The sequence below is a fragment of the Trachypithecus francoisi genome, unplaced genomic scaffold, assembly GCF_009764315.1.
Source record: "Trachypithecus francoisi isolate TF-2019V2 unplaced genomic scaffold, Tfra_2.0 Lachesis_group21, whole genome shotgun sequence".
NCBI lineage: Eukaryota > Metazoa > Chordata > Mammalia > Primates > Cercopithecidae > Trachypithecus > Trachypithecus francoisi.
Window position 1 is genome coordinate 25,905,964 of NW_022681467.1, and position 22,772 is coordinate 25,928,735.

The 22,772-nt window shown below is 49.5% G+C and overlaps 1 protein-coding gene across 1 annotated transcript in view; it reads left to right on the forward strand.

The window, feature by feature from the left end:
* ANGPT4 (angiopoietin 4) overlaps positions 1–22,772 on the forward strand; it is a 40,306-nt gene that overhangs the window by 8,526 nt on the left and 9,008 nt on the right. Inside the window, exons 2-5 of the mRNA XM_033185969.1 lie at positions 12,251–12,406; positions 14,172–14,293; positions 17,295–17,542; positions 21,328–21,443. Of these exons, the coding sequence (XP_033041860.1) occupies positions 12,251–12,406; positions 14,172–14,293; positions 17,295–17,542; positions 21,328–21,443 (642 nt within the window). The remainder of the gene's footprint in view (positions 1–12,250; positions 12,407–14,171; positions 14,294–17,294; positions 17,543–21,327; positions 21,444–22,772) is intronic.

The following is a 22,772-nucleotide window of genomic DNA, read 5'->3' on the forward strand; positions in this document are numbered from 1 at the left end:
GCAAGCTTGCTGACTCTCAGTGCAGTGCTCCAGGCCCAGACCACACTGGATGTTTGGAGATGCTGGGCCTGTGTCAAAGAATTGAGGGTTGAGCTAGGGTTGAGAAGCTCATCTCTCCATGAGAGCCCGTTGGTCCCCGACTCTCTCTACCCCTGGCTCCCTGTCCACTGGCTCTGCTTGCCCAGAGCCTAACCCAGAAGAAAAGCAATAGAATGTCTCTCAGAGAGGAAAACAACAAGGAAGGCTTGGGCCCAGCTGCTCAGAGAGGACAAGACAAACCATCTCAGTCTGCATTGAGCCACAGGGTGAGGGCCTAGTGCAGGCCTGGGGGACAGAAGCAAGGCATAGGAGGAGGGGCCAACCCTCACAAATCACAAGTCAGCCCATTGTCAAAATGAGGAAACTGAGGACTGGGGATGGCAGAGAAGAGAAGCAAGAGGGTTAAACCTCTATAAGCTCTGGAAAAGCAGTATATTAGTTATCTATTGCAGCATAGCAAATTACCCTAAAACATTCAGCAGCTTAAAATAATAATAAACATTTGTTATCTTTCAGTTTCTGAGGGTCAGGAATTCTGAAGCAACTTAACAAGGTAGTTTTTTTCATGTGGCTGCACTCAGATATCAGCTAGGGCTGCACTCATCTAAAGGCTTGACCGGGGCTGGGGCTCAGCCTCCTGTGTCTGGTGAGCTGCTGGCCATGGGTAGAAGGCCTCAGATCCCCTCCAGATGGGTTCCTCCCCAGGGCTGCTTAAGGGTCCTCAGGCCATGGTGGCCTACTTCCCCTAGAGCATGGGGTCCAAGAGAGGGCAAGACAGAAGACACAATGCAATGGTTTAGCCAAGGAAGTCACACTAACATTTCTACAATATCTAATTAGTCATGCTAGTTAGTCCTGACTTCTTGAGAGAGGGGACTATACAAGGGCATGAGCACCAGGATCTCTGGGGTCACTCTGAAGGCTAGCTGCCACAAGCAACCCACTGAATGGCTAAGGGTGTGGTCTTTGGAGACCAGAGGCCTGTATTTAAATCCAATCTTTGCCACTTAGGCAAGGTGCTCATCTTCTCAGTGCCTTCCTTTCCTCATCTGTAAAATGGTGACAGTGGGAGAACCAAGGACTAAATGAGCTGTATTTGTAGGGCCTTGGGGCCATGCCTGGGACACAGTAACCCTTTAGATATCTTCCTTGGGAGACCCTGGCAGCAGTGCGGAACCTGGCCTGTTCTGGTAACTGCTGTCTCCCCAGCACCATGCACAAGTCTCGGCACATCTGAACGAGTTGGTTAGAGGAAGTAAATGAGTACCAAGAGTATGTCTTGCTCATTTCTAGAACATTCCTCCTACAGATACCCCAACTGACTCCTTCCCTCCATTCCCCCTGGGAACCCTCCTGCCTGCCCCTCCCATCTCTGTGCTGGTGTTTCTTCCCCTTTCTTTCTGCCCTGGCATCAGTTAGCTCTCTGTTCTCTGGACTCTGTGGTCTCCACTGTCTTTGCCTCTCACAGGCTCCAGCAGTGGCTGGGCCTGGGCTCGAGGCTCCAAACTTGCTTCTAGATGCCAAACAACTATTCAATGGAAATCTGGCCCCTTACACAAAACTGACCCATCTGTTCTTTCAACAAATATTTATCGAGGACCTCTTATGTGCCTGGCTCTATTCTAGGCATGGAGGATGTGCTCATGAACAGGGAAGACAAATCTCTGCACTCCTGGGGCTCTTCTGGTGGGGGAATCGGACAAATGACAAATGACTGACGTGATTTCACATGGCATGAAGTACTGTGTAGAAGCCAGAGTGGACACTGTGATAAACAGGTGGAGTAGAGTGGGGGTGGTCAGGGAATGCTTCTCAGAGGAGGTGACATTTTCAGGGAGACCTGAAAGAGAGAAGGATGCTGGTGGGAGATGCTCTGGTGCTACTGAGATTGGGGGGGTGTGGATGTGTGTTGGGAGGGGGTGCAATAAGCAACTCTGTGGCTCCTGTGGCCACCTCTGCAGACCCTAGGGCCTCACCTCCAAAAGCGCAGAAACCACCAGGCACAACCTCTGCCAAGGGAAGTTTGTTAACGATAGTCAAAATCACAAATGTTTTGGGAGGCTGAGGTGAGGTGGGAGGATCACTGAAGCTCAGGAGTTCGAGACTAGCCTGAGTCAACAAAGTGAGACCCTGGTCTCTACAAAAAATGCTGAAAAATTAGCTGGGCCTGGTGGCACATGCCTAGAGTCCCAGCTACTTGAGAGGCTAAGGTGGGGGGATCGCTTGAGCCTGGGGGTTTGAGGCTGCATTGAGCCATAATCACACCATTGCATTCCAGCCTGGGAGATAGAGCAGGACTCTATCTCAAAAAACAAAGGACCAAAAAAACATGTGATTTCACTCAGCAATTCTACTTCGAAGGATTTATTCCCCACATAGGCTGTGGGAGTGTTAAGTGACAGGTGTACAAGGATATTTATAGCAGCCCTGTTTGTGATGGTTAAAGCCTGGAAACATCCTACAGGTCCAGCTAGAAGGGACTAGATGAGGATACAATGGAGGCCCATAGATGGAATTGCAAGCAGTTTACAATGCTGAGGCTAGTCTACCTGGATGAATGTGGAACACGCTATGAATTATGTTAAGCAAAAGGAAGCCAGGTGTGGAACAGCAAGCTGAGGTTTTTGTAGACTGAAGGGCAGGTGGCGGGATGGAAGCATAGTTACTGCAGATGTATGCGTAGCGTTTCTCTGAAGGAAACCCAGGAACCTCCCTCAGTGGCCTGTAGGGAGGGAACTGTGGGTTGAGGCAAGGACAGAAAAATTTGTTTTTCACTTCACTCCTTTTTGTTCCTTGGAATTTTGAACAATGTGTTTATATCACCCATTTGAAAAATAAAATTACAAAGATTTACATTTAAGTTGAAACGTACACACAAAGCTATGAAAGCTCTGACCCCCCAGATTTTCATGTCTGGACCAGATCTGGCCATTAGCTCCTGTGTACAGCCTCTGGCACTTTACTTTCCTGATTGGGACCTCAGTTTCCCCATCTGTGAAATGGAGGGGATGGGAGCTGAGTGGTCCCTGAGGGCATCATTTAGGTCTCCCCCTCACTAAGTCTTTGCTCCCCAGATGTCTCCCTGCCTGGGCTCCTACCCCTGGGGCATCCCTGCTAAAGCCCTTTTCCTTTTACGGTCAGGCCAGGCTCAAATCTCCACACCCTGCACCACCTCAGCCATGGGGCCTTGGTTCAGCCTAGGACCTAGAACAGGCTTCATCCCAATTCCTACACCATCCCAGTGCAGCCTGGTTTGGACTCTGTTCATTGGGGGTTGTTTTGCCTGTTTCCAAAGCAAAGAATTTTGTTCTCTACTAAAGGAATCTGCAAGGAGTCCTGGTCCTCTCTTAGCCACACGGGAGCCACAGCAGGGTTTAGAGCAGAGGGAGTCATAATCTGAGAGGTTGACCAGGATCTCACTGGCTATATGTGGAGCATAGCCTGAGGGCCCAGGGAGCAAGGACAGATGCTGAGAGTATCAAGGAAGCTGTGATCCCCACTAGAGATAATTGGTGGAAGTGGCAAGGCTGGGCAGAAATGGTCAGATTCTGCATACACCCAAGGGTAGAGAAAACAGATTGGATGCAGGATGTGAGAGAAACAAAGGAAAGCAGGGTAGCTCTGAGAGGCTGGGTCTGAACAACTAGAAGGATGTAGTTTACTTAACGCACACCCCGATTCACAGAAGCTCTCATGCTTTGGGTCTGGTTCTGGAACAAGTCTGGGCAGAGACCCAGGAACTGGATCAACAGGCAGAAGCCAGCAGCAGGGTTCACCTTGTCCTCTGGGTGCACTGGCTGCAGGGCTAAAGCCTGGGTCGCACCCTGGGTGCGGGGAGCACCACTTTCACCCACTCAGCCCCGCCCTGACCCTCCTACACCCGCCAGACCTGACCTCCCAGCCTTCCAAATCAGTAGACCTGGGGATGAATCTAGCATCTGCCAACTTGATGGGTGACCTCAGGGAAGTGACTCTGAGCCTGAACCTCCATTTGCCCATCTATAATTGGAGTCAACAGCAGAGCCTACAAATATCCAGACACTCTTCCAGGCCCCAGAAGGCAGGCAAAGTCCTTGCACTCTCAGAGTTGCTAGCCTGCTGGGGATACCAGTGAGGAACCTTGTATGGGACGGGTCTTCAGGGGTCTCAACCTTTTCTGTGCCTTGGGTCCTTTGGCATCCGGAGAAGCTCCAGACCCTCTCTCAGAAAAACAATGTTTTTTGAAATGTAAAATTAAATGCATAGATTTATAAAGGAAACAAATTGCCTTGAGATGCAAATGTCAACATAACAGAAAACAGGTTTCTGATATAGTCTTATATTACTTCTGTATTAATGCACAAAATAACAAGACAGAGTGGTGGGCCAAGTACCTTCCGTCACTTTGAGGCTGAGATAAGTATACGCAATATGTTGTAGATGTCCATAATCACTGCAATGAGACATTAGAGTATCTGCGGCTTCTACTAGTGACAATGCCGCAGGCCCCGCTGTCACCACCGTAATAGCCTGTGGCATATACTCACCACCACAGGAAAAACCAATTTCAGTTAGAGATTAGTGGGAAAAGAATGTCTTTTTTTAAATGCAAGTTTACAGGTTCCTTGAATTCTATTCACAGATCCCCGGGAGTCCAGGACATCAGTTAAGGACTCCTATATATACTAGTTGTTAAATATTCTATTAATGATGCCTGTATACACTCTCGTTCTACTTTTAAAATCCAAACAATTTCGATATAGGTAATATAAAAAGAAAATACCATCAGCATCACCCCATTGTCACCCCCTCCCCTGAAGCAAATCGCTACTGTTAATAGTTTGGTCTCCTCAGTTTTTATATAAAAATACACCATTTGGGCCGGGCGCGGTGGCTCAAGCCTTTAATCCCAGCACTTTGGGAGGCCGAGACGGGCGGATCACTAGGTCAGGAGATAGAGACCATCCTGGCTAACACGGTGAAACCCTGTCTCTACTAAAAAACACAAAAAACTAGCTGGGCGTGGTGGTGGGTGCCTGTAGTCCCAGCTACTCGGGAGGCTGAGGCAGGAGAATGGCATAAACCCAAGAGTTGGAGCTTGCAGTGAGCTGAGATCCAGCCACTGCACTCCAGCCTGGGCGACAGAGCGAGACTCCGTCTCAAAAAAAAAAAAGAAATACACCATTTGGATCATTCTTATACACAAATGGATCCACATTGTAGGTAGTGTTCTGCCTCTTGGTTTTTTTTTTTTACTCACAAGCATGACGGGGACATCTTTTCAGACCAGCACCTGATGCAGCTCAACCTCATTCTTTTTTGTTTGTTTTGTTTTAAGATAGGGTTTCGCTCTGTCACCCAGGCTGGAGCGCAGTGTCACGATCAGGGCTCACTGCAGCCACTTCCTGCAGTCAAGCCATCCTCCTGCCTCAGCCCCCCAAGGAGCTGGGACTACAGGCACACACCACCACATTCAGCTAATTTTGTTCTGTTTTTAGTAGACACAAGTTTTCGCCATGTTACCCAGGCTGGTCTCTAAATCCTGAGCTTAAGCAATCCACCCACCTTAGCCTCCCAAAGTCCTGGGCTTATAGGTGTGAGCCACCATGCCCAGCCATCAACCTTATTGTTTTTAACAGCTACATAGCGTCACGCCCATCCATATGAAGAGACCACCAAACAGGCTTTGTGTGAACAATAAAGCTTTTAATCACCTGGGTGCAGGCAGACTGAGTCTGAAAAAGGAGTCAGCAAAGGGAAATAGGGGTGGGGCAGTTTTATAGGATTTGGGTAGGTAGTGGAAAATTACAGTTAAAAGGGATTATTCTCCGGCGGGCAGGGGCTGGGGTCACAAGGTGCTCAGTGGGGAGCTCTGGAGACTTATTGTTCAGGAGAAGGAATGTCACAAGGTAATGTCATCAGTTAAGGCAGGAACCGGCCATTTTCACTTCTTTTGTGGTTTTTCAATTGCTTCAGGCCATCTGGATGTATCCGTGCAGGCTTCAGCTCAGAGGCCTGACACATAGTAAGCTATGGCCCAGACATACCAGAATTTGTCATGCGTTCATTATGTAACTACAACCAGAGTCATCTCAGGAATGTTCCCTGCAACCCAGGGGAAGGTGCTATGATTATCTTCTTTTAGAGAAAAGGCTCAGACAGGTAGAGCCCTCAGCTTGAGGTCACACAGCCAGTAAGCTAAGAGCTGTGATTCACACGCAGGTCCATCCATACAAAGCGCTCCTCTCTCTACGTTCGTTTTTATCTGCAGTTGATAAAATGCTTTTCCCAAGCAGGAACCTCATGCACCATTTTCCATGGGAGAGAGATAGATGCAGGGCATACCATTGTTACTCATCTTCATTTTGATCCTCAAATACAAGACACCCTCCCACCTCAAGGCCTTTGCACTTGCCTTTTCCTCTGTCTGGAATTCCCTCCCTCCTGACTCTCCCAAACCTGGCTTTTTATCAGCCTCTCAGCCCAGATGGCCCTCTCTGGTGGGGCTTTCTCCATCATTCCGGCTAAACTTGCCTACATCCCCACATATTTTCTTCATAGCATTCATCGAGGTTTCAGTGCAACTGATATATTTAGTCGAAGTGCCCTGGAATCAGAAACTTTACCAATTTTGCTCATTTCTGATTATCTAGTACCTAATACAGGATGAGCACATAGTAGGTGCTCAAGAAATAATTCCTGGCCAGGCGCGGTGGCTCAAGCCTGTAATCCCAGCACTTTGGGAGGCCGAGACGGGCAGATCACGAGGTCAGGAAATCGAGACCATCCTGGCTAACATGGTGAAATCCCGTCTCTACTAAAAAATACAAAAAAAACTAGCTGGGCGAGGTGGTGGGTGCCTGTAGTCCCGGCTATTCGGGAGGCTGAGGCAGGAGAATGGCGTAAACCCAGGAGACGGAGCTTGCAGTGAGCTGAGATCTGGCCACTGTACTCCAGCCTGGGTGACAGAGTGAGACTCCATCTCAAAAAAAAAAAAAAAGAAAGAAAGAATTCCTGAATGAGCGCATGAATGAAACTCAGAGAGGGTGAGGGGGTTCACTGGAGGAAACCTATTTATTGTTACATATGTATATCTGGGGCATTTTACAGAACCTTGTGTTGGGGGCATTATTTTTATTGAGATAGGACACACCTACAGCAAAATCTACCCTTTTCTCACACAGTTCCATGAGTTTTGACAGATGTATACAGTTATGTAACCACCAGCACAATCATGACATAGAACATTGCCAATATCCCAAAAAAGCTCCCCTGTGTCCTTTAACAATCAATCCCTACCCCTCGGACCCAGGTCCTGGCAATCACAGATTCTGACATTTTTAGAGAGTCATACAAATAGACTCCTACAGTGTGGAACCATTGGAGTTGCATATTTTTCAGTCATGATCCATCTGAGGTTCATCTGTGTGTTTGCACACATCAATGTTTCTTTCCTTTTTATTGCTCAATGTAGTCCATTGCATGGGTGGACTGCAATTTCTCCATTCACCAATTGATGTCCATTTTATATAAATAATGCAGGAGAGAAGCAGGCTTGAGCAGATCTCCTTGACCACGGAGGCCATGGATCTGTATCTGTTATCTGTCTGGATCACCCCTCCTCCCCCAGCCCCTGCCTGTGAACATTTCTTTCCTTTCCTTCAAGACCCTTTTCAAAAGCCCTCTCCCCAGCAAGGAGCAGAGTGTGCTGACCCGTGACACAGATCTGTAAAGTGGGGCTCAGAGAAACATGGTACTCTCCAAGGGCCCACAATGAGAGTATGGCAGAGCCAGAACTCAAACCCAGGGCCAAGGGGAGGGGGCGGTAGACCAGGGACCGAAGTTCAGCCTCTTTGCCGGCTGGAAGGGTGATAAGAGGTCAGGCCTTTTTACCCATCATAGGCCTGAGAATTCAGCAGCCTGAGAGTGATGGAGAAGGGGCAGGTCTAATCCTGGAGTTGGTGCAGGGCATAGAGAGCAGTAAATCCCATGTTGGGTCAGTTCCTCCACTGGGATCTGTCCCCTGCCCTTCCAGCTGATGCCTGAGCCGTGGGCCAGACCCGGCTCCCACCACCCAGGCCAATGTTAGCCTCCGGAGCCCAGCTCAGCCTAACTGAGCCCATCTGGCCCAGATTATCCATCCCAGGGCCTGTGCTGGTGGGCGGGTGTGGCAAATTGGATGATGGGCTTCAGCTGTGGGTAGCCTTTGCCCTGCCCAGCCACTCGCAACTCCAGGACAAGTGGGGGACCAGTGAGGTGCTTGGGGATCTCCAATCACTCGAGAGGACACTGAGCTGCCCTGAATCACCAGCTCAGCTCTGTAACCCTCAGGCAAGGAGTCTTAGCGCCTAGCCGGCCAGATGGTGACCTTAGGCAAGACTTCTGGGCCTCAGTTTGTCCATGTTCAGGCAAATAAGAAGCTTGGGGAAGATGCCTGGGAAAGTCTCACCTCAGGCATGAATTTGCTGTTTGACCACTTGGAACAGGTGCTCAGTACCTGGATGTCTGTTTTATAATTTAGGTTCTAGGAGGTCAATGAAGTCTGAAAAAGCCTGAGACCAAACTCAGTGTAGTTGTGTTTGTCCTTATCCATGCTGGTGGGCCCAGCCAGCCACACATTAGAATCTCCTGGGAGCTGACAGAGGGGTTAGAGGTAGGAAGGCACAAAAAGGCAGACCCATGGGGAGGAGGGAAGCCTGGCCCAGAATAAGGCGAGTAAACAGATTTGAAATCCACATTGGGATCACAGTGGGCAGTACTTACTGGTGGGTTGAGTGTGGCCGCTAAGGAAAAGAGAAGTTAAGATTGAGGTCTGGGTCTGGGGCTTCAGAACTGGGTGGGGCCATTTCCTGAGATGGGAAAGACTTGGAAGAATGGGGTGGGAGTTGCAGAGACAGGGGCAGTGGGAGCTGAGGATCGAAGAGTTTCACACTGGGCTCGAGACGCTCATTGGAAACCATGCAGAGATGGTGAGTTGGGGACATGCAGGGGAGAAGTCTGGGTGGGAGATGGTGATGGCCCCATCAGCCAGGGGTGTGCGGAACTCCAAAGACTGATCTCAGCACCTCGGGCAGGACCCTGATGCATTTGGAGCCTCAGACCCCTTGGCATCTGGTCCTGGTGAAGTTTAATGATCCTTTCTCAGAAATGGATAAAATCAAAGCATAGGAACACTCAGTAATATGAAAATCATAAGCAAAATATGAAAGATAAAATCTGTGATCAGGCATAGCATTATCCAGTGGTGGGTCTGATGTCCATAATTCCAAAGTCACAGTGAGTAAAAACAATGTTTTAAGATACTGTAAGAATGTGTTGTGATATGAAAATATTTGGGATTTCTATTGGTAATGACTATCAGGACCTGCTAGTACAGCTGTGGTTTGTGACCTAAGCTCATAACTGAAGGAAATGCCAAATTTTAATTGCAGATTAGTGGACAAAAAAATGTGATTTTTTTTTCTCACTCAAGTTCATGGAGCCTGTGGTTCTTCATTAAGGACCCCTGACCTAGGGAGTGAATGTACATAGAGACAAGGACCCAGGACTAGGCCATGGGAGCCCTGCCATGTAGAAGTCTGTAAAGGAAGAGTCAGAGAGTGGGTGATTAGGGGCTAGGAGGAAGCCAGGACTAGGGGGAAGTCATCCAGCAACAGGGAGTGGCCATCCAGTTGATCACTCCTGAGATGTCAAGAAAGACGAGGACACAAAAGTGTCCCTTGAGTGCAGTGACAAGGAGGGCTATCTATGACAAGGTGAATTAAAGAGCAAAGGGGAAACGGGGCATCGTGGTGCTCACCCATTTGGGAGCTATCTGGGAGGTGGGAGGATTGCTTGAAGCCAGGAGTTTGAGGCTGCAGTGAGCCATGATCACATCACTGCACTCCAGCCTGGGCAACAGTGAGACCCCAGGAGGCAAATGGACCTCCCAGGATGGAGAGACGTGACTGGAGGTATACAGGAGAATGAACACTATAGGTTATATTTGTTCTCTATACTTTTTTTTTTTTTTTTTTCTGAGACACAATCTCACTCTGTTACCCAAGCTGGAGTGCAGTGGTGCCATCTCAGCTCACTGCAACCTCCGCCTCCCGGGTTCCAGCAATCCTCCTGCCTCAGTCTCCTGGGTAGCTAAGACCACAGGCTTGTGCCACTATGCCTGACTAATTTTTGTATTTTTAGTAGAGATGGAGTTTCGCCATGTTGCGCAGGCTGGTCTCAAACTCCTGGGCTCAAATAATCCACCCTCCTTAGCCTCCTAAAGTACTGGGATTACAGGTGTGAGCCACTGCACCTGGCCTCTATGCTTTTTTGTATGTGTGAAATGTAACATCATTATATTATTAACGTTATTTTTTTTTTAAGTGAGGGTGGGTATGGAGGTGAGAAAATGGAGACAACTTGTAGAAGTTTTGTGTTGAGGAGATCAGAGAAATTGGAGAAGCAGCCAGAGAGGCTGTGGAGTTAGTTTTTAGATGGGAGCTGTTAGCCCATGCTTGTGTGCTGCAGGGAGGGGGTGGGCTAATGATGCAGGGAAAGAAGGAAGGGGGTCTCTCTGGTTTTCAGTCTCCGTTGCCATCTCTGCATCAAGGGCTCTCACACTTGAACAGGCATCTGACTCAGCCAGGGGGGTTGTTAACCACAGATGTCTGGGCATCATTAAGAGTTTCTGGTTCAGGAGGTCTGGGTAGGACCTGGAAATTCGCATTTTTAATGAGCTCTCAGAAGAACCACACTTTGAGAAACACAGCTGTAACCAGTACTACTACCGCCTACAAGCACCCGCTCCAGGATTTGATAATGGAACTTGCTCCCTTTGAAACACTCCAGGGTGAGGAAGGGATGGGAGTGAACAGTCAAGATGGAAGAGGGGAGAAGAGATGAAGGAGGAAGTGGCTGGAGCCTGGCCTAAGCCAAGGTCACCACCTCTCCCGGGGAGCAACCATCTTCCAGAGACCCTGGGAGCTGTCCAGTTGGACCTTCTGAAAGATTGAGTGAGAGGGCAAGGGAAGGAGCCGGGGAAGGAGCCAGGGACGGGGGTAGGGGGCGTGGTGAGAGGCCAGCATGTGTGCCGAATGGAGAGGCAATGGTGGATGGGAGCCGGCTTTCTGCCCGCAGGCACTGAGCCCTGAGAACACACTGTTCACCTTTACAACAGGATACTGGTGTCATGCCAGACCAGCTCTCCTGCCCTTGGGAAAGGAGCAGCCCTGTCAAAGAAATGAACATTTGCACGTGGGATCCCAGAACATCAGAGCTGGGAGAACCCTTGGAGACTGGCCAGACCAGCCCCATTTGGCAGATGGAGGAGATCTGAAAATCGAAAGCACAGTTTGGCCAATGGACCTGCAAACTCTTTGTACAAGGGAGAGATGCATTCCCACTCCCTGCTGGCTGGCTCACCCCGAGGAAGCTGGGGAAGGGGCATGCGATTGGGCGCTGTGCTCTGACCCTTGCTGTTTCCCCTTTTTCATCAATTCATTGAACACACATTTATGAGCACTCACTGTGCACCACGCATTGTGCTAAACACAGAAACAAGGTAGTGAGCAACACCAAGTCCCTGGCTTCATGGAATTGACATTCTAGAGAGAGAAACAGACAACAGACAGATAAAAACAGAGGTAGTGATTTTAAAAAGTCAGGTGGTGATAAGTGGTATGAAGAAAGCTGAAACAGCATGAGCGTGTGCCATGCAGATGGGGATCAGGGTTGGGGGAGGATTATAGAGGGAACAGTGAGGGAACAACTTGTGGGCGCATGCTTGCTTCGTTGGAGGGATGTCATGGAGGCATTGCATCGGGATTGAAGTGACAGAGAGGGGGATAGGAGAGGAATGAGAGAGTAGTGGCAGGCCCAGTCATGGAGGAACCTGCAGCCATGGCTTTTCCTCTGTGTGAGATAGGAACCCTGGAAAGATTTTGAGCAGAGGAGGAGTGTGACTTGACTTAAGTTTAGCAGGATCCCTCTGGCTGCCTAGTGGGGGATGGACTGTGCAGGGGACAAGGATGGAAGCAGAGAGGCAGACAAAACAGGCATATAAATCCCTCCCAGGGAAAAACCTACTGGGATAGTCCAGGCAAGAGGTAATGGTGGCCTGACCTGGCCCGGCATGTTCTGAGCCAGGGAGGCCTCATGTGGCTGCTCAGTGCCCTCCCATGATGACACGTGGGAGGGACAGGGGGCTTCCCCCAGCCCCTCCCCCGTGACCCCAGCCCATGGTCTCCCACAGCTAGAGAGGGCCATCAAGATGATCTTGAGGTCGAAGCTGGTGCAGGTCCAGCAGCAAATGGCCCAGAATCAGACGGCCCCCATGCTAGAGCTGGGCACCAGCCTCCTGAACCAGACCACTGCCCAGACCCGCAAGCTGACCGACATGGAGGCTCAGGTAACAGAGGGTGACTGAGTGGGCACTGAGGGCCTGTGGCTGGCCAGGCTGGCTCATAGCCCCAGTCATCTTATCTTGATCTTTGACCCTGGGTAGGGTCAAGGCCTCCTCTGGGCCTGTAGCCCCCTGGGTCCCTCCTCCCTGATGACCTTCTCATAAAACAATCTCCCTCCAAGCTGTGAGCCCTGGGGGATGGATGCTGGGTTTGGCTTTTCTGCCTCTGTAACTTCAGTGCCCAGGTCTGTGCTGGGCACTGGGATGAGGGGTATAGTAGCACAGCCCCCCTGCCCTCAGAGGGCTTACAATGCACCAGGGGAAGATGGATAAGAAACAATTCCCTGGGCTCCTGGGGCCAAGGACTTGGAGAGAGGAGGTATCTGAGCAGCAAAGAGCAGGGAAAGAACTAGTGAATAAACAAAGGGTAGGGAAGTCAGTGGATGAAAAAGTGAGTAACAAATAGACACAAGTTTGTGCCCATTTGTTTGTTAGATCCCCTGTATGCCAGGCACTGCTTGAGAAGACTGGTTCTAGTATATAGCAGGAAACAGAGCAGGCACACATTCCTACTCCTGTGGAGCTTCCCCTGAAAACGAAAAGATGGGTGACATACATGGTTATGCACTGCTTAACAGTGTTCCAGTCAACACCTTGCCACATAGACAACAGCGGTCCCATAAGAGTATCATATGCTGTTTTCATTGTACCTTGTCTGTGTTTAGATACACATACAGAAATACTTCCCACCGTGTTATAACTGCCTACAGTATTGCAGTCACATGCTGCATGGGTTTGTAGCTTAGGAACAATAGGCTGCCTCATATAGCCTAGGTGTGCAGGTGGCTATACCATCTAGATTTTTGTTAGTACACGCTATGATGTTTGCAGAATGACTAAATTGCCTAATGACGACCCTCTTACATTTTTCAGTCATTAAGCAAGACATGGCTGTATATGTTAGCCAGTGACAGCACTAAGGAGAAAATAGCACGGAAGAGAGAGCAAGAGGGGGGTGCACTGGGAGTGGTGGGAGGGATGAGAGCTGCAAGTTCGTACAGCAAGGCCAGGAAGGGCCACAGAGAAGGTAGGGCTGCAGCAAGGCTTACTGCAGAGAGTGCTCTAGACAGGGGATGTAGCACATGCAAAGGCCCAGAGGGAGGATGGACATGCTGGCGGGTTCAAGAACATCAGGAGAACCATATGCTGGAGTGACCAGGAGGAAAGTGGCAGGCAAGGGGCTGGAGAAGTCATAGGGACAGATCACACCACAGGGCCTTGCAGGCCATGGTGAGGACTGGGGCATTTCTGCTGCATGAGATGGGAGCCACAGGAAGCTTTTGAACAGAGCAAACATGTTTTAAGAGGCGGTCCCAGGCTGCTGAGTAGAGACTAGACTGCAGGGAGCGAGGGAGGAGTCCAGGGCCAGAGTGAGGGCCACAGAGCAGGAGAGAAGTGGTCAGGTACCACCTGGAAGGCAGGGCAGACAGGCCCTACAGATGGGTTGGATGTGGGGGACAAGGATGACGGCTCCTGGGGCCTAAGCAGCAGGGAGAATGGAGCTGCCATTGCAGTGATGGAGAAAGGCAAATTTAGGAAGCAGATCATAAGCTAAGTCAGGGCCTGTGAAGGAGTAACCACAGGAACTATGACTGAGAGAGTGGAAATGAGTAAGTTTCTGGAGCTGCAGGGCCTGTGGGCAGGTGGGTGGTTGGGCAGGGCTCCTGTAGTACTTACGTAGCCCCCTACCTGCTTCTGCTTGCTGGGGCAGCTCCTGAACCAGACATCAAGAATGGATGCCCAGATGCCGGAGACCTTCCTTTCCACCAACAAGCTGGAGAACCAGCTGCTGCTACAGAGGCAGAAGCTCCAGCAGCTTCAGGGCCAAAACAGGTGGGTGTGGCACCTGGCCCCAGACTGGGACAGGGGCTGGGGCTGGAGTGCAGACGAGACAGTTTTAGGTAGACTAAATAGATAGACTATTTAGGACCTAGGGCGGGCACCAGAACCAGTGCTGGGATTGAGGCTGGAGCCAGGACCGGAAGCTGGACATGGGCTGGTGTCTGGGATAGAGCCTGTTGCCAGAGCTAGGAGCTTGGATTAGGACTGGGGCAAGGAGGTATTCTGGGAGTTAGGGCTGAAACTAGAGCTGGGAATAGCCCCTGCTGGGGAAGGACTGAAACCAGGGTTGCAGCCCAGACTGAGGCTGGAAATGAGATTGGGTATGGGGCTGGGCTAGGGGCCAAGCAGGCACATTGCCTGGCCCCTGCACTGGGTGGGACAGGGGATAGGCATTTTCCTGGGGCCCAGGACACCCTAATTCTCTTTCCCTTTCCTTCCTTCCTTTCCTCCTTCTTTTATTTATCTCATAAATTTTAACAGCTTTATTGAGATCTAATTCACCCACCATACTATTCACCCTGTAAATTTTGTTGGTTTTACTTCTTTGCAAATAAATAAATCTGGTGCTATCTACCTGCTTCCTTTCCCAGAAGAAACCACAGCTACCAGGTTCTTGTCTGCACTATCAGAGAGTCTTTGCATTTATAAGCAAATAGGCATCAGGGGAACACTCTTTAAATTACCGGAAAAAAAAAATGGTCATAAGGTTTAGATAAAGCAGAAAAATCTGGCAGCTAAGGCTGATTTCATCTCCGTTTCAAGCTGAGTGAAGAAAAAAACTGCCAAAGTCAGGGTTCTGGAGAAGGCAAAATCTATCCACTGAATGAGCCACAGGCCTGTGAATCAGGCCAGATGTTGTTCACATGCTGGTTCAGGATAACGCCATAAGATCCCCAAGCTCTCTGATCTGGGTGCAATTAATGAGAGTCTGCCCATCTTCTTATTCTCCCAACCCAAGGTCTCAGTGGCAAGGACTAGGATACTTTCAATGACTCTAAATTAGCACCAGGTGTCTAGAAATCAGTGAGGATGGAGGATGTCATCAGTAAACTCTTGGCCCGTGAAGGCAGAGCAAGAATTCTAGAATTTCAGTGTGCCCCAATTCTCTCTTTTCCTGTAGCATAATTGGGTGTCCAGAGGAAACTTCTTCTGCCCTAGCTGGACTCATTTTCTTAGTCTGCAGAATGAGTTGGCACAAGTGGATATACAGGAAAATGTCTCCCTCCCAGCCCTGTTCCTCAGCTACCCACCCAAGCCAGAGGTAGCCACTGTTCCTAGTTTCTTGTGTACCCTTCCATTCATTCAACCAACAATTATTTTTTGAACTCTTTTCATGTGTTAGGCACTATTATAGACACTGTGGATATAGAAATGAACAAAGAGACAAAAGCCCCTTTCCTCATGAGGCTGACATTCTATAAGCTGACATTCCAGGTTTCTTATGAACATGCAAACACATACATACAGAAGATTGCTAACTTACAATGGTTGGGCTTACAATTTTCTGACTTAACAATGGTACGAAGTGATACACATGCTGTAGAAACCGTACTTTGAGTACCCATACAACCATTGTGTTTTTCTCTTTCATTACAATATTCGATACCTTACATAAACTGTTCAACATTTTGTTATAAAATAGGCTTTGTGCTAGATGATTGTGCCCAACCACAGGCTAATGTAAGTGTTCTAGGCCTGTTTAAGGTGGCCTAGGCTAAGCTAGGATGTTCAGCAGGTTAGGTGTATCAAATGCGTTTTTGACTTAGGACACTTTCAACTTACGATGGCTTTATTAGGATGTAGCCCCATCATACGTTTTGGAGCATCTGTACACTCCCGTTTTTATCCTTTTTAAGCCCAAATGTAGCCTACTACTTGTTTATACCTTGTTTTTACAAATTATTATTCAGTTACGTTAGAAAGATCCTATAACTGCATGACATGCTTGCTCATTCTTTTCTCCACCTTTACAATGCTCCACCATATGTCATCCCTGCTTTTATTTCTCCAGTCCCCAGTTAATGGATATTGAGGTTGTTTCCAGCCTTTTACTAATCCAACCAGTGATATGATGAGTAACGTTACCATGTCTCATTTCACACACGTGTGAGCAAATCTGGAGGATAAAATGCCCAAAAAGAAAGAGCTGAGTCAAAAGCTTTCTTTTGAAAAACTCCTCTTTGCTTCTAAATCCATTACAAAAAAAAGTCTCTTGATTATTATAATATATCGGACAACAGGAACCTGTACAAAATAAAAGTGAAAGCTGGGCCCTCCATCCTGCCCCCATCTTCCTCCTCTCCATCTCCATCCACTCAAACCCGCCCTGCAGAAGTCACAGCCCTTGAGGGAATTTCTTTCATATTATCCCCAACACAGGCACCACTGTGGTCTTTCCAGCCTTCCCCTATATGTTCACCCCATTTCTCTATATTTACATTAATACTTTCTTTCTTTCTTTCTTCTCTTGCCACACATGGGGTTAGACTTGATATGCCCCAAGTCCTGGGCATCTTTCCAATTCTGTGCAAATGCCTCCTTCTTCATGACTGTGGAACATTTCCAGGGACACCAAAACGCAACGGATTCAGGGCTGTTTGGCATCTAGGCTATATTGTTTTTTGTTTGTTTATTTTTCTATGAGAAGCAAGTCTACAGGGCCATTCTTGCCCATGCTCCCTAGAGGATACCTCCTGAGAGTAGACTGCTGGGTCAAAAAGCAAGCACATTTGGGATTTGATAAGAGCTACCCAGTTGCTGGTGTCCCTCACACACCACCTCTTTCTTCCACTAAACCTCAATCTATATTACTCCAGGGCTGGGTACCTATTTTCTCCTCTCCTCAACCTGTGCCTACAGTGGGCACAGGACGTTCCACCACACTTGAGTCTCATTTTCAGGCTGCAGGGACTCCAGGGCCCAGGGGAGGTGCGCCGGGGTGCACGCTTCGCAAGGATGCCAGGCTCATCTCTGTGCGCCCCCTACCCCGCAGCGAGCTTGAGAAGCGGTTGCAGGCCCTGGAGACCAAGCAGCAGGAGGAGCTGGCCAGCATCCTCAGCAAGAAGGCGAAGCTGCTGAACACGCTGAGCCGCCAGAGCGCCGCCCTCACCAACATCGAGCGTGGCCTGCGCAGTGTCAGGCACAACTCCAGCCTCCTACAGGACCAGCAGCACAGACTGAGCCAGCTGCTGGTGTTGTTGCGGGACCTGGTGCAAGAAAGGGCTAACGCCTTGGCCCCGGGTGAGTGAGCTGGGTGCGCCCCAATGCGGCTAAAGACGGGTGGGAGATGGGAGGGAGACCCTGCTCACCCTTCAGGGTCTCTGGGCACCTGGGAGCCATTGCGGGCCCCACCCTCCCCGACCATCTGTGAAACAGAAATAACAATAAACAGTAATAACAATGGCAGCAACAACAATCCCAATCCAGGCCCTGTCCCCTAATTCCATGTGTCACCTTGGGCATGCCCCTGCCTCTCCCTTGGCCTCAGTTTACCCGTGGGTTTTGGAGGTGAGGATAAGGGCAACAGCAGTCCAGACTGACAAGTTTGGTCTCCAGGATTCACTCTCCAGCCCCACTTTCTTGGGCTTGTCCTACCCCTCCCTGGGCCTCAGTTTCCCTAGCTATAGAATGGGCAGGAACTGGGAGGTTGGACTCAATGCGCCCCAAGGACCTCTCTCATCTTAATGCCCCTGTCCCTAAGCCCAAGAGGGCCAAACAGAAGTGAAGAGGCATCCCTGGCCCTGGCTTCTGGGGAAGGGAAACAATGCTGGGCCAGGCTCCCAGGCCCTCACTGACTCCTTCTAACACAGCCTACTTGGGTTGTCCAAGGCATTCTTGGTCCCAACGGCAATCACTCAGTCCACAAACATTTACTAAGCACTTACTGTGTTCCAGGCCCAGTGCTGGGTGCTGGGGATACAGCAGTGAATGCACAGTCACAGCCCCTGTCCCTTGCAAAAATGTTCGATCCCTGGTCTATGAGTCCCAGAGGGAAGGAGAAAGAAATGCAGTTTTTGAGTGCCTAATATGTGCCAGATGCTCAGCTATCAGTGTTCCTGAAGTTTCTAGACCATGAAAACAGACAGGTCCAAAGGCTGTACGAAGGAGAAGGGCTCTTAGCCTGAGGCTAGCAGGGGCATGGGAGGCTTTTGAACAGAGTGGGACTACTTTCAAGAAGCTCTGATTGGAACCATGTGTGGAGATGGCTTGATGAGAGAGAAAGATCAAAGGGGCTGCTGCTGCTCCTAGATCCATAGGGGAAGGCTGGAAAGCCTTTAAGACCCAATAGTGATGGCATTTCAGGCGCCACCAGTGCTGACAAGGATTTGAGGGCAGAGGATCCCACCTGGCTCCATCTATGTCTGACAGACACTGCCGAGTAGGGATTTGAGGCCTAAGGAAGCTACAGGCAGGAAAAGTAGACACCTTCTAAACCGCGACACGTGGATTAACCTGAACCCATTACTGGCTTATGCATAGACCTAGCCATGAGCTACCCGAATTCATCCCATGTGTGGGTTTCTTGTAGCTCAGCCCAAGGCACAGGGCCTGGGCCCAACGCCTCCCACTAACCCACGACTAACCCAGTCCCCAGCTGGGGCTGAAAGTCTACTCAATCGTCTGAGTAGGAGGTTGTGTTGGGCACCTCATCTTGGGCACCTTTTGCCCAAACACCCTGTCCCCTGTGCTCCACTATCACCAGGGAAGGACACTAGGCAGCTGCTTTCACCCTCTTCTGGATGGAGAAACTGAAGGACAGACTCAGTCGCCAGGTGTAGAAGAGAGGGTTGGATGGAGACGGGGCACAGGAACCAGGCATTCTTGAAGTCTAGCAGGAAGGGAGCACTAGCTCTCTGCCTAGCTTTGTCCTAGTCAGGTGGAGGCTGGTGAAAAGAGAAAAGAGTCAAGTCTTCTGATGTTTTCAGGCAGTGGGGAGTTTGGTTCAGAAGGTTACAAGGACAAGGACACAGGCAGAAAAGACCGAACCTGTGCACGATATAAAAGCAGCGATTGTTAATGCAGGCTGTTTGCTCAACCTTACGTATGCTCAGTGGTGGAAATCCAAGGGGAGATGTGTAGGTGTAGGAGGAAGGGCACTGGTTTTGCAGTCAGATGGGCCAGAGTTCAAGCCCTGGCTCCTTCACTTATTGGCACTGGAACTTCATACAAGTCATTTATTTAACTTCTCAGAGCCTCAATTTTTCTTACCTGTAAAATGGGAATAATAATCTCATAGAGTTCTTGCACAGAGAATCAGATGAGTTCAGGCATACAAAGGTTCAGCACAGTGCCTATGGCCAAAAGCGAGGGAAACTGTTGCAAATGACCAGCCCAGATATTCAGAGGAGGACCAGGTCAAACCATTACATGTCAATATCAGTCCATCCTATTCTTATGCCTCCCAAAAATATTTTTCCTGGTCCCAAACTACCCCTGGTATTACACGGCACCTTGGAAACACTACCATACATGGTGAATATTTCACTTTTAGTGTTGATATTATTGTTGTTATTGTTATTGACATTGTTGTAGACTAAGGAAAGTAACAGTGAGCAGAGCCTTGGAAAGGGTGGCTGGAAATCTCAGGCCAACCCTGGCTCTGTCGTTGCCTTACTGGGTAAGGTTCAGCCCATCCCTTCTCACCATGAGGCCAACAGCCTCCTCATGCTTGGCTGGACTCCATTCCCCATGGGGAGCTAGGGGGGTGCCGACAGGTAGGGCAGTGGAGACCCCTGCCCAGGAAATGCTTGTAGGTGAACTGGGATGGATTTGGGGGTCTTCGTCACCTCATTTGTGACATGAGAGCAATAGCCTTCTCCGGACAAGTGCCCCAGATCCAGGATCTGGGATCCCTGAAGTTCAGATGTAAAGCCAAACCAGGAAGTCCCACCCTGTGGTAGCCTCCTGGTTCCTCATTGGTTTTGACGACCTGTCCATCTGGAATTTTAGCCCCATCCTGTGTACCTGCCTACCCAGAGAGACTGGATTCTGGTAGAATCACAGTTCAAACCTCTAACTGGATTCCACTAATTGAGACAGGAGATTTTAAATCTCTGCAGTTTATTTGTCAAGTCACTTTTTCCAGGCCAGGCCTAGAAACCCCTGGTAAGTTTTGGTCATTAATACTATCCTGATCTCATGTAGTCCAGAAGGAAGAAACAGGGGCCCTTTAAGGCCAGCAGTCAGCTTCCAGGGAGGACAGAATAAGGGAGCCTATGCCCAGGGCAGCAGGGAGATCCAGCCAAAAGGGTGGGCTATGGAGGGGAACTCACAGCTTCCCACCCAAGGGAGCTCCAAAGAAAGAAGGTTCTGCCTTACCTGGCTGTGTGCCCTTGGGCCAGTTGCCTCACTCTTGGGCTTCAGTTTCCTGGTCTGTGAAATGGGAAGTGCCTCACTGGAGTTCAGGCCCCAGTAACTCTCTCCCAGAAAACTCTAGCAGCCTCCTCTCTGGCCTCTCAGCTTTGAGTCTCATCCCCTCCAGCCCCCACTCCACACTCTGGACAGAGTGCTCTTTCTCAGCCCAGATAATCTGGGCTCCTCAGCCTAGCATTCAAGGCTGACCTGGCCCTGCTGAAATCTCAGCTTCCTCTCTCCTTTTCCTTTCCCACCTTCTCTATGCCAGCCTTGTTCTACCCTCTCAGTTTCATCAAACAACAAGCAGCCTCCCTGGTCTCAACCCCTCTCTCATGGTGTGAGTCATTTCCTTTCCTTGGCCTCAGCCTCAGTTCCCCTCCTCATGCCCTGTCCTCTGCACACACTACGGCCCTTCCTACCTTGGGGCCTTTGCATATGCTGTTTCCTCTGCCTGGAACACCTTCCCCTTCTCCATTGGGCAACTCCTGCTCATTGTACAGGTCCCAGCTTACTGTCACCTCCTCCATGAAATCTTCCCAGGTCTGACTCATCTCCCTGTTCCCAGCACCTCCCAACCCAGAACCTGGCACAAAGCAGGCAGGCATGCCCACTTGGACCCTTCTCTCTTTCCTTGCCCATCTCCAACTGACTTTTGTGTTGTCCCTTTGCAGCCTTCATAATGGCAGGTGAGCAGGTGTTCCAGGACTGTGCAGAGATCCAGCGCTCTGGGGCCAGTGCCAGTGGTGTCTACACCATCCAGGTGTCCAATGCAACGAAGCCCAGGAAGGTTAGGGGACTCCCTGGAAACTGTGGCTGTTAGAGGGTACTGACCCAAGGGCTTTCCAGACAGACACCCCTCCCCACTCCATCGGGACTTTGTCCAGTATCTGAAATACCAGAGGTGTAGGGGTGGCTTTGACTTCTGAAACCCCCAGCAGTCAGGGGTCAGATTGTGGAGATAAGTAGAAGTTCCCAAAGTTGGCAGTGCATCCTTCACCAGCATCACTTTAGAGATGCTTTAATTGGAACAGCAGGAAATAGTTCTGTGTTGGTTAAGATGATGATAGCTGATATTACGAACAATCCCCAAAATTCCAGAGCCTTAGCCCAAAGATGTTTCTTTCTAGTTTACATATTGAAGGCAGGACTTGGGGTTCTGCCCCATGTGGAAATTAGAAACTGGGGCTAATGGAGGTGCCACCATTTTCAATGAGTGGCTCCCAAGGTTGTCTTAAAATTTAAGGTCAAGTCATCAGATAAGGAGGGTGACAGAGAAGAGCACGGATGTCAGGAGGGAGCGTCTGAGAGCCAGGCCTAGAAGGGAAACAACTAGCAGATTCCAACTTCACAATTTCCTTTTTTTTTTTTTTTTTGAGATAGGGTCTTGCTCTGGTGCCCAGGCTGGAGTGTAATGGCATGATCACAGCTCACTGCAGCCTTGACCTCCTGGGCTTGAATGATCCTCCTGCCTCAGCCTTCTAAGTAACTGGGACTACAGACACATGCCACCATGCCCTGGCTAAAATTTTTAAATATTTTGTAGGGACAAAGTCTCCCTATGTTCCTAGGCTGATCTCGAACTCCTGGGCTCAAGTGATCCTCCCACCTTGCGCCTAAATTGCTAGGATTACAGGTGTGAGCCACAATTGCTCTATTTCCTTTCACCCCCTCTTAATATACCAAAGAGAATGCCTCTGTTTGTCTCCAGGTTGTCTTTTACACTTCTCACACACCTGCTAAACTCTCCTTTCAACAAAAAGAAGTCAAGTTTCCATTTACCTAGTATGTGCCAGGCACTGTTCTAAACACTTTACATGACTCATCTCATTTAATTTTCACAACTCCAGTTTGCAGATGAGAGACTGAGGCACAAAGAGGTTAAGGTATAAACCTCCATTTTACAAATAAGAAGAGGAAGGCTCTGAGAGGTCATTATTTACCCACCACTTTAGAAAAATGATGGCAATGGATGGGCAATTTGAGCCTGGATCTTTCTGATGCCCAGGACCCCCAGGCTCACCTGTTGCTCTGTGGGGGTCTGTCAGCCTAGCCACATTTGGACCAGCACAGACCTGGCCTCTGGCTGCCTCCAAGGGCTCCCAGCTGTGCCTTGCCT